The sequence below is a fragment of the Phyllostomus discolor genome, chromosome 1, assembly GCF_004126475.2.
Source record: "Phyllostomus discolor isolate MPI-MPIP mPhyDis1 chromosome 1, mPhyDis1.pri.v3, whole genome shotgun sequence".
Taxonomy (NCBI): domain Eukaryota; kingdom Metazoa; phylum Chordata; class Mammalia; order Chiroptera; family Phyllostomidae; genus Phyllostomus; species Phyllostomus discolor.
In genome coordinates, this window is record NC_040903.2 from 99,454,027 (window position 1) to 99,466,380 (window position 12,354).

The window sequence follows — 12,354 nt, forward strand, 5'->3', positions numbered from 1 at the left end:
CAACCAAGTGAGCCACACTGGCCAGGGCTCTAAATCATTATTAAGTTGGTGTTTCATGATGATTAGCCTCTATCTCCTGAAATCACATTGAACAGAGTTTCAGAAATGCATAAGAATGCCACAGAGCCTTCTAGATGTCTCCTTCTTCTGAACATTTCTGCTATTATCATCATTTCCTAAAAATTTAGGAAAATTTAGAGATTATATAGTCTAGTAAGCCTCAAGTGGGTATTGGATATATTATACGTGCATCAGGGACTTTTAAAACTGTACAGATTTTCCCCCCAGAGTGTAAATACAGCCATGGCCAGGGTTAAACTTCCCCTGGTTGACATTCACTACTTACCATAAAAGTTGTTTGAGGGAGAGATGTTTCTTCGGGAAGAGTTGCGCCAGTAAATGGAACAGAGGCAGAAAAAAAATGGTCGAGAAGCATTAACTCTGATTACTTCCACTTATAATATATCTCTCCACTAGTAAGGTCCAGTAGGAATTAGAACCTGGAAAACCAAAGCCAGTTCTTAGACCTGGGTGGTTGTTTTGGAATAACTGGATATATGTTTATTTGAGGTCAAATACCTTGTTGAAGAGAAAACCTAAGGTCAGAACTAGAAAAACTAAGGTCAGAACTGAAAATCTGATCCAGGGAGCATTAACTGGATCAAAAATAGGCTCAGGAGCTGAGTAGATACAGGACTATGATGCAGAATTCTAAATTTTCAAGATTTGGGCCTTGACCAGGAATGGGATCCTCTTTTATTGGGTGCTGTCTGCTTGATGCCAGTATACATTTCTGATGTTACAGATGAAGTTTTGTGGAGTGGAGAAAACAGACCTTGAAAGCTTTAAAAAATGACTAAGCTAAAGCCTTCCAGTAGTAACTCTGCAGTATTAAAGGAAATGGCATATGGTATTAGTTATCTGTTACTGCAGAACAGATTATCCCTAAACATAGCAGATTAAAACAACAGTGTCTATTCTCATAGTTTCTGTGGGTCAGGAGTCTCAGCACAGGTTAAGTGGTGGTGTTTGTCTTAGGGTCTCTTACAAGGCCACTGACATGGTGTTGGCTGAAGCTGCAGTCATATCAGGCCCTCACTGGGGAAGTCTCCACTTCCAAGCTCATTCACATGGCTGTTGTCAGGATTCAGTTCCTTGTGGACTGTGACCTGAGGTTTTCAGTTATTCACTGACTATTGTCCAGAAGTCACCCTCAGTTCCTTGCCACATGGACCTTTCCATAAGGTAGCTAACAAAGTAAATAGCAGCTGGATCATCGCAGTGAGCAAGTAAGAAGAGCCAGAGAGAACACAAGCAAGCAAGATGGACACCACAAGTCTTTTACAGCCTAATTTTAGAAATGAGATTAGAACCTAATAATCATATCACTTTGCTACATTGTGTTGATTAAAGCAAGTTTCTGGGTCCAGCCCACACAGGGCATCGCACACAGACGTGGATCCCAAGGAGGGGGGTTATTGGGACCCTTTGAGAAGCTGCCTGTCACATATAGCAACTGGTATATCCTCTGATTACATGGTGCCTTGGCTATACTGGTTGTTAAATATTTTTAATATCATCTCTGGTCTCAGTTTTTTTGTCAAAATGGAGCTAAAAGTCATGTCAACTTTTGATATTCATGTTCTTCACAGCCAAATAATATATGTGTATATAAAAGAATATAAACATCTCACCAGACTACAAACTCCCTGAGAATAATGGTAGTGTTCAATTTTTTTTTTCTTTCTCACAGTTGATTTCTGTAGTACCTAACATAGTGCCAGGTACTCATTAAGTATTTGTTGAATTAAAGGGTTCATAAAATGCTTTATCAAAGAAATTAACATCCTTTTTATTTAGAAAGAGCAATATAATTAGCAATAAGAGAAAGAAGCAAAGGCTGATATAAATAGACATCTTCTATCCAAATAATTCCAGTAGGCCTTGGCCAGGTAGCTCAGTTGCTTAGAGTGTTGCCCCATATGCCAAGGTTGTTGGTTTGATCCCCGGTCAGGGCACACACAAGAATCAAACAATGAATGCATAAATAACTGCAACAACAAATTGATGTTTCTCTCTCTCTCCCCACCTTCTCCTCTCTCTCCTTTTCTATCTCCCTTTCCCTCCTTCCTTGTTTTCTCCCTCTCTAAAATCAATAAATAAATTTTTTAAAAAGTTATACCTAAATAATTCTAATAGGCTTCAGTGCTTGTGTCATTGTTCATTTTCACCATTAGGTTCTCGCAAAAAAGAGTGACAAGTTGAGTCCTTGGGTTACTCTCTTAGAAAGATTGTTTCTTACACCTCTGACATTCCCTCATGCTCTGGCTCACTTGCTTGCATGGTGTCCCATCTCCTTAAACCCAGCACAGTGAATGAGCTGAAAATCATTATTTTCTATCCTAAACTACATACCTTACTGCCCCTTACTGCCCACTTCACCTTATCCTTTAAAATGCTTTTCCCCTAGATTTCTTGTTTTCAAACCTTAAAGTTACCTTTCAACCCTTCCTCTTCCCTATTTCCCTTTTGTACTAAGTTCCCAAATCACCGTTATTCTCCCCTTTTCACTCCCCTCCCACCATAACTTCTGTCTTAGAGCCTTACTAGAATGTGGTCTCTGGAAGGCGAGCTCTCTGCCTTCTGCATTCTCTAGTTCTTAGGAGGTAGGTCTTCCTTAAACCTTGATTATATTGTGTTCTCCTCCAGTCCCTGCCCCCACCCCCATTGGTGAAGTACTCCAATAATAAAGCCTGCAGTCCTTAACTTGACATTCATGGCCCTATCACACTTCTTCCACTTAATTACTCCACAACTCTTAGACCTAACAGTCCATACTTTCATTTGCTTACCTTTATGCTGTACTGTCTCTGCTTCTTATTTCATATATATGATCTTCTTTGTCAAGGATAGATCAAGGTTTTTGGGGTCCTGTTGCTTAATACTTTTGGAGCCCTCTTAAGAAAAAGAATGCAAATTTAAAAGTACTAAATTAGGGTCAGAACATTGGGATAGGCCCAAACAAATGAGGCTCCCTGAAGCTTAAACTGCATTAGCTTCACATACATCAGCCTCAGCCCTTTCATCTCGCCTATGTTTTAGCCAAAAATTATACAAAGGAGCCAAATGTTCATCTCTGATGCCTTCTTTTGACCCCATCCAGCAAGACTAATCCTCCATCAGTCAGCTAAAGGCAAGCATCTTGTCTTACACTAGTTTATAGTCTCATAGAGTCTTACACTTTGAATTTAGCAATTGCTAAAGAAATATTACTTCTTAATTAAGTTACAAAGGTATCACATACAATTAAGGAGTTTTTACATGCATATTCTATTTTTTAAATAGTTCTCAAAATGCTAAGACAAAGAAATTTTATTCATACAGTACATAACAGAAACTCAACCCTGGGTTCCAGTAGCACTCAGGGTAAGTTTCTGTTAGGCACTGTATGAGTAGTATTTCTTTGTAGAGTGGTATATGATCTCTGATTATATATGTGCTAACCTTATTTTTAGAATCTTATTTTTAGATGTCAGCTTTTATAATAACTGCATATGTTTTTTGTTGGTATGTAATAGACATGAAAATGTATTATTTTAAGAAAACGTTTTTACAAAATGTGAAGCTATTCCAATGCTTGGTTATGATAGTTTTCAGAGGATCCTGTCCTGAGATTTATTCATTTTTGTTGTTACTGTTCTTTAGAGCTTGAATTGTGAGAGACTTCTGCTTATTTTCTGTGTGTTTCCTTTATTGTTCCAGGACTCACCCAGGAGGGCCTTTTCAGGGTGAATGGCAACAGGAAGGTGGTAGAACAACTTCGACTGAAGTTCGAGAGCGGTGTGCCCGTGGAGCTCGGGAAAGATGGCGACATCTGCTCCGCAGCCAGTCTGCTGAAGCTCTTCTTGAGGGAGCTGCCCGAGAGCGTGATCACCTCGGCCTTATACCCTCGGTTCCTCCAGCTCTTCCAGGGTCAGTGCAGCAAACTCCCCTAATGAATTCAGCAATTTTACATTTCAGTTAAAGTTGAACTTTTAAAAAAAATTTAAATATATTTTATTGATTATGCTATTACAGTTGTCCCATTTTTTCCCCCTTTATTCCCCTCCAACCTACACACTCCTTCCTACCCCCATTCTCCCCCTTTAGTTCATGTCCATGGGCCGTACACATAAGTTCTTTGGCTTCTACATTTCCTACACTGTTCTTAACCTCCCCCTGTCTATTTTCTACCTACCATTTATGCTTCTTATTCTCTGTACCTTTTCCCCCTCTCCCTCTCTCCCACTCCCCTGTTGATAACCCTCCATGTGATCTCCATTTCTGTGGTTCTGTTCCTGTTCTAGTTGTTCACTTAATTTGTTTTTTGGGGTTTTTTTTTTTAGTCTTAGTTGTTAATAGCTGTGAGTTTGTTGTCATTTTACTGTTCATAGTTTTGATCTTTTTCTTAGATAAGTCCCTTTAACATTTCATATAATAAGGGCTTGGTGATGATGAACTTGATCTTATCTGGGAAGCACTTTATCTGCCCTTCCATTCTAAATGATAGCTTTGCGGGATAGAGCGATCTTGGATGTAGGTCCTTGCCTTTTATGACTCCAAATACTTCTTTCCAGTCCCTTACTGCATGTAAGGTTTCTTTTGCGAAATCAGCTGACAGTCTAATGGGAACTCCTTTGTAAGTAACTGTCTCCTATTCTCTTGCTTTTTTTAAGATTCTCTCCTCATCTTTCATCTTGGCTAATGTAATGATGATGTGCCTTGATGTGTGCCTTCTTGGGTCCAATTTCTTTGGGACTCTTTGAGTTTCCTGGACTTTTTGAAAGTCTATTTTTTTTTTGCCAGATTGGGGAAGTTCTTCATTATCTGTTCAAAAAAGTTTTCAATTTCTTGGTCTTCCTCTTTTCCCAGCACACCTATGATTCAAATGTTGGAACATTTCAAGATGTCCCAGAGATTCCTAAGCCTCTCCTCATTTTTTTGAATTCTTGTTTTTTTTTTTTTAATTCCTCTTTTTTCATACTGTTTTGGTTGAATGTTTCTTTCTTCCTTCTGCCCCAAACCGTTGATTTGAATCCTGGTTTTCTTCCCATCACTATTGGTTCCCTGTAGATTTTTCTTTATTTCACATAATGAGACCTTCATTGCTGTTTGGATGTTTTTTATGCTGTTGAAGTACCCAGTGAGTTCTTGGAGCATCCTGATAACCAGTGTTTTGAACTGTGTGTCTGATAGGTTGGCTATCTCTTTGTTCCTTAGTTGTATTTTTTCTGGAGCTTTGAACTATTCTTTCATTTAGGTCATCTTTTTTTGTCTTGGCACATCTGTTATGTAGTAAGGGGAGGAGCCTTAAGTGTTCACCAGGGCCAGGCAATCCACTCCCCTTCATTTTGGTGCTATATGAGGGATAGGAGTCTGAGAGGGAACAGTGCTGCTTGTTCCACTCTCAGCCGGCTTTCAGTCACTTCCCCCTCTATCCACAATCAAATTGGGCCCTTCTGGTGCTGATTCCTGGGTGGGTGGGTTTGTTTACATCCTAGGACCCCGTGAGTCTCTCCAATGAACACTCCTGTGAGGCTGGAAGTTTCTTCTACTGCCGTCTGAACCCCCACCATTGTCTCCAATCAGGCATTGAGGCTTTATTTCCCCTCACTGGATCCCTGAGTTGCCAGTCCATCTCATTCCCAGTTGTTCCTCCTGGTTTATCTGCATGCAGATGTGGGACTGCCAGTCTGCAAGCCACTGCCTTACCTGGTCCACCAGCTGCTGCCTTGCCATGAGTCCTGCCCACCCCACTGCCCATCTCTGCCCCTCCAGCTGGTCTGGATGAATGTTTCTTCTTTAACTCCTTGGTTGTCAGACTTCCATACAGTTTGATTTTCTGTCAGTTCTGGTTATTTTTTGTTTTTAAATTTGTTGTTGTCCTTGTTTTGGTTGTGTGAGGAGGCACAGTGTGCCTACCTACACCTCCATCTTGGCTGGAAGTCTAAAACTGAACTTTTAAATATTAAGTAGTTTCATTTTAAATATTTAAACTGGAAATATTAAAATGAGCTTTGAAATATTTGTGATCTCTCCACACCACCATCTTGCTCTTTCACTCAAGGCCCTCATCTTCTACTCTGAAATAATGCTAACTGATTATAAATACCATGATTAAATAGAATTTCTAAGACCATTGGTATATGAATGCTTCAATAACATAATTATTGAGAGTTCCTTATGCTTTTGGGCCAAAGAAATTCTTTTCTGACTAATGACTATCATAGGAACAAGAATACATTAAATTCTATGTAGGAAATATTAAGGAAATTGTCTTTGGTGAGTGGTCTTTGAAATTGAAAGGTCACTAAGTGCTTTCTTTTTCCCATGAACAAAATTGAATCCTAAAGTAATTGTATATTTTCCATGAGGTAAAATTGAATTTTGATTGTAGCATGAAGTGATTTTAAATGAAGAAACTTCATTTTTAAATGTAATAATGATAGATTTAATCATTACTGAGTTCTCCCTCCTAAATATAGTAAGAAAAATGATTTAATTTTGAAAAACCATTATTTTATAGTTTTGCGAAGTTAGAGTGAAAAGGGGGAAATGTGTTTGTAAGAGTGTTAGTTACGAGATTAAGGAGGATGTTACTTAAAGCCACATTCCTTGAAAGTGGTCTTGTAACTATTCACATGTAGTACCCTAGAAAGTGGGATAGTAAGAAGGCCCTGTTGTACTCTATTGACAAATATGATAAAATACAAAAGCAAAAATTGTAGAACCATTTGTCTGTCAGATTGTCTACAGTGCTTTTAAGCTTTCTATATTAGTGACATTTGGTAAGTGACACATACTGAGTCTTGTTCATTGGAAACTGAACTTTTACACGTTCACATGCATGAGCATTTCAAAAAGGTAACCATTGCTTATATTTACATGACTTTTACAGGGAGCATTTTATCCATGTCATAGGGGTGTGAAGCTTTAAGATAAATTTCTGAAAATTAGTTTAAAATAATTGCTACAAAAACTAGTTGAAGATTTAAAAACTGTGTGCTTAATACAAAATATTTAGTATTAAGAATCTTTATTAATATTAGTATTTTAATATTTAGACGCGGATAATAATACTAATAATAATACTAATATTTGTGAATTTTAAAAGCTTTTATCACATTGCCTAGAAGAGCTTTCACTTGATAATGAGATTGGACTGATTTTTTAATTTGTTAATATTAAATTATACTGCTATTTGGTTATAATTTAGGTCTTTGTTCATTATTTTCTCATTCATGAGAAACACATGTTTCCTTGGTGGCTGGAAAATTGATATGCATCATAAAATGCAGTATTATTCTTAGAGCAAGACTGGTTATGGTATATAGCAGTCTCTAGGTATGTGTAATTATGCACAAATAACATTCTGAATGGGGCAGAGAAACTAATTTTTTATTGTATTAGTATTCTCTCATTTCTCCAAAACATCTGGGGCTAGATCTGAGATGTTTCATAAAGAAACTATTAATGCAGTGCCTACTATTTTTGTAAACTGCTAAGTTGAAGGACTGAGGTGTCAAACTGTATAGCCTCTGCAAAATAAACTTCTTTCTGTAACAATCTGGGGAGAAATAAAGAATCACTGTACTTCTGGTTTATCCTGTGTGTGGTACTCACACTGTAGAGAGGACATGGCACGAGGTTTCAAGGCTCTTTATAGACTCACGAAAAGCAGTTATAGTTCTCACCTCCCCTTTTCTGCAACACACTGATATATAATTAAATTGTTTACATATAATTTCCTTAACAAAGGCCACCCTGCTGTCATATTTCAGTCTTCATAATAACAAATTATTTTCCATGATATTTTGTCACAACTCAAGGCTAGATTTCTTTTTTAAAAGTGTTGTTATGGGCCTTCAAATTATATTCTGTATAAAGAGCAAGCTGTCTTATAATTGAATATACTGAACATTTTTAGATCAAGATCCTATCTTCCATGCTTAATAGGGTGGAGCTCTGACGTCTCAACAAAATATTTTCAGACACTTAAGCCAAACCAAAACCTCCAGTGAGGGTGGTCTGGCAGCTCCCTGGAGCACTCCTGCTGTTGTAGACCAGTCTGTGATTTTGTAGATCAACAAGGGCCCTCTCTGTGGAAGAGCACCCTTTAGATTTTCATTTTTACAATGCATTATCTTGTATCTGAATTTCTGAGATTACTTTTATTTTTAGTTAGCAAACCAATGTATCTGCATACCAGGTATTCATCAAAAACTATCTAAAGTTGATTTCTGTAAGAATATTGTGCTTCCGTCAAAAGCCTGGTGTAGAAAATTCATATTTAAGATATCATTTTTTCCTGTGATCATCTTTTCCTGTTTTCATATTAAACTTATCTCTTATTACAACTCATCTTCTATAATTGAGGTTTTAATATCATTATCTCAGCTTGGCCATATTCCATGCCTATGATCCTTTATTATCTTGCTGGGCCGGTAATATATCTGTTTTTTTTTTCTTTTAATAGTGTCAGGTGTGTTATGGGAATAGATATGAATCTCAAGCAATGAAAACATTTTAGGATAGGATTAGTTTAGTTTTGTATTAACTAGAAATCCCTTTATGTGAATTTTCTTTATCAAATCTTCTACAATAACAATGCAAATATTTCTACCCCATAATTGACTATGGAAGGGCCACCCTGGCAGAGGGCATTTTTTCAGACTGCTGTGAATGGAAATGAGTAAATTAGGAAGGAACCTCTGAGGCAAGGTCAAATTAGCACCGGGGAGAGCTCCGTGAAGACTGCTTTGACAGGCCCTGAGGCCACTATTTTTGTTTTGTCTTCAGTATTTCAAATCTTTTCTGTCTGCACTCAGGCTGAGGCCTTTACGTTTTAAAATGGTCAGAGTGTCAGACCTAATCTTTTGTTCTAAAGAGAAGAAGCAGTTCTTCAACTTTCTAGGAAACTTCTGTGTGTGACCACTGCTCCTTCTCCACCTTCTGGTGAATCTCGGACTTAGCCCAAAGGCTCAGATGCTGTTAGCTTGGTAGGATCTGAGGTACCCTATGTGGGGGCTTTGTAAGTTGTTTATCTCAGAGATCTAGCTGTTTTTATTAGAGAGAGATCCTATTGTGGCATCTAGACAAGTTGTCAGGTAATACAAACAATGGAAATGAAGAGGGAAAGTTATTATGGGGCCATAATGAGTAAAATGAATGTCTGTGCTTAGGAGAGGGGCGTTAAGGCTGAAGATTTGAACTTCATAGTCATCAGTGTAGACTCATCAGTCTTCATACTCAGCATTCTGACCATCACTTATGTTTGGACAATATTGTGGTGTAAAGAGATGACAATAGCTAATTTTATATAGCTTTCATTATGATTTAAGTGCCTATTCTGTGCCAAGATTTTGCCTAGATGCTTTATGTATGTACAGCTACTCCTACAAACACGGTTTCCCTTGAATAATGCAGGGGTTAGAGACTGCAACTCCCCTGCATAGTAAAAAAATCCATGTATAGATTTTGACTCCCCAAAACTTAATGACTAATAGCCTGTTGTTGACTGAAAGCCTTACTAATAACATAAACAGACAATTAACACATATTGTATTTATATGTATTATAGACTATATTCTTACAATAAAATCATTTCAATAAAATGTTATTTAAAAATCATAAAAAGAAATACATTTATAGTATTTACCAAAAAAAAATCTGCATATAACTGGACCTGCACAGTTCAAACCCATGTTACTCAAACATCAATTGTATTTAACGAGTAAGGAAAGTGGAGCTCAGTGAGGGTAAGTTACTTACCACATAGCAAGCTGGGAACTCCCTCACTACAAAGCCCATAATTTTCCTGTCGTGTTTTCCATACTAGTCAGCTTGGCCTGCCGTAACAAATGCCACTGGCTGGGGGGCTTGAACAGCAGAAATTTATTTCCTCCCTGTTCTGGAGGTTAGCAGTTGAAGATCAAAGTGCTGACAGGGCTGATGTGGCCTCTGTCCTTGACCTGCAGGTGGTACCTTCTCATTGCACCCTCACATAGCATTTTCTCTTGTGTGTGCTGTCATGCTCTCTTCCCCTTCATAGAACCCTCTCTATGACCTCACGTAACCATAATTGCCTCCCCAGAGGCCCTCTCTCCAAATACAGTCACATTAGGAACAGGTAGGGCTTCACCCTTCGAATTTTGTAGGAACCAAATTCAGTGCATAACACTGTGCTTTTAAAAATGTATCACAGTTTTGTAAATTTGTGAGTAAAACTAAATTAGTAAAAAGTCTCAAGTGGATGCTGTTTTGGTGGTCTCTGGGATAGAAATCATTATTACAGAATCAGTATGTTTTTTATCTGGAAACCTTTCATAGCTAGCATAGCTAAGAGTAAAGAATGATTCTAAAATCTGGGAAAATTGTACCTAGGTGTGTTTACTTTATACAAATTAATTTTTGTATGCTTTTAGTTTATGTTTTAACATTGATTCTCTGTTTATTACTTGTAGCAATAATGCTCAATGGTTAGTTTAATACCTAGCAAATATTTTATTTAGATAATCTCTTTTGATCCCAGCAGCAGCTCTAATGAGATACAGGCAGGATAATCTTCATTTTGAAAAAGAAATTACGGCACGTGGCCTATATCATAGTGTGGAGGATACTGGCCTGCAGTATCCATCTCAGCTGCGGATGCTTGTTGAAACATGAGAAAAAACATATACAGAGACAACCAGGTCCTGTGGGGAAATAGGAACAGAAGGGCCACTGCTCACATGGGGAGAATGCCATGGCCACTCTCTCTAGTGGAGAGTGCCGTATCCATTCCCAAGCAGATTTTTATTGAGAATACAGACTTAGTTTGTGGATTCACAGTCTGGCAGAAAAGATCAAAAGTTGTAGGTGACTTACAAAGGTGCAGACAGAACCCCCACTGTGATTCTGGGCAAAGTTTGGAGTTTTAACATATGAAAGGACTACAGGTTCCAAAGGTTTCCTGTCTGTGCCTTTAAATTCCAAGTTAATAACATCCTCCAGCAAACAGATCTCACAGGATCTTGCATATTCTATGTCCCAGGCCTGATTACCCTGGGGGTCCACCGTTTCTGGTCTGTACCGCCCCTGCAGGCCTGAGTTAACAGAGAAGACAAAGGCAGCCAGGAGACTTGGATTTCTCACAAGGACTCAGGCTTTGACAAAGCCGAGGGAGCAGGGGTTGATGTCATCACCCCTTCATATCCACAGCCCCGAGTCTCTTTCCTTAGGGCAATCCCACGTGATTGCGTCTGTTTGAGATTCATTCTCTTTCTTAGAGAATTGTTACCCGTCATTGACTGCCGATCATGCCAGGGAATAAGTTTTGTCTCCTTAGTGGCTTCTGGTCCGGAGGTCTCTCACTCAGCCTAAGTCACGGGGGGTTACAGCTTCCTGAGACCAGGCAGGGCGGTCCCCAACACCATAGGCTTTGGGTCCTTTCTAACTAGTTTCAAATTTCAGTTTACCAATTGCTAGCTGCCTTAGTTAGGGCAAGTCACTTAATCTTTTTGTGCTTTAGTGTACCAGCTGTCTATTGCTGTATAACAGTTACTCCAAAATTTAGCAACTTTAGTAACAGTAAACATTGAATCTCATGGTTTCTGTGGGTTAGGCAAACAGTTTGTCCCAGTTGTCAGGGTTCGTCAGGAGGTTGCTGTGAGGAGTTGGCAAGGGCTGCAGAGGGCTGAAGGCTCCACAGGGCCTGGACGATCTTGCTGGGTGGTTGACTCCATCCATGGCTGGCATTTAGTGCAGGCTCTGATGAGAGGCCTGAGGTCCTTTCCAGATAAGCCTTTGCAGATGGCTGTTTGATGACTGCCCCCAAAGTGAGCCTTCCAAGATATGGAACTATCCTTTTAATGACCTAGCCCCAGAAGTCAAATAGCATCATTTGTACCCCATTCTATTCGTTAGGAGCCAGGTTTAACTTGGCCTTTATTCAACAGGAGGGGAATTATACTCAATTATCATTTGAAGAGAGAAGACTCAGGTTTTGTGGACATTTTAAAACCATCCCACTTAGTTTCCCTAACTGTTCAAAGGAGATCATAGTACAGTGGTACCTTCGTACTTGTAGTTTATTCATTCCAGAACTCATAATGAGTGACAAAACCAATGAGTACTGAATTTTTCCCATAGAAATAATGTAATTAGAAATAATTCATGGAGTTTCCCCAGAACTTTCACATTTTACTGGGCTAATATTAAGTAATGAGGTTGTTTTGTAATCTTGAACCTTAAAGCTAAACAGACATGGAGTAAGAAAACAATTACATAAAAATAAAATAAAATTTAACATCACTTTACCTATACTGAGGAGAGCTC

The 12,354-nt window shown here is 38.5% G+C and overlaps 1 protein-coding gene across 8 annotated transcripts in view; it reads left to right on the forward strand.

Annotated features, from left to right (window-relative positions):
* FAM13A (family with sequence similarity 13 member A) overlaps positions 1–12,354 on the forward strand; it is a 275,554-nt gene that overhangs the window by 27,280 nt on the left and 235,920 nt on the right. For 7 of the 8 annotated variants that reach the window (XM_036026552.1, XM_036026543.1, XM_028505893.2 and 4 more), the window contains exon 3: positions 3,763–3,972. In XM_036026552.1, the coding sequence (XP_035882445.1) occupies positions 3,763–3,972 (210 nt within the window). Of the gene's footprint in view, positions 1–3,762; positions 3,973–12,354 lie in introns of those variants that run through there. The other variant, XM_036026574.1, reaches the window with a different exon arrangement.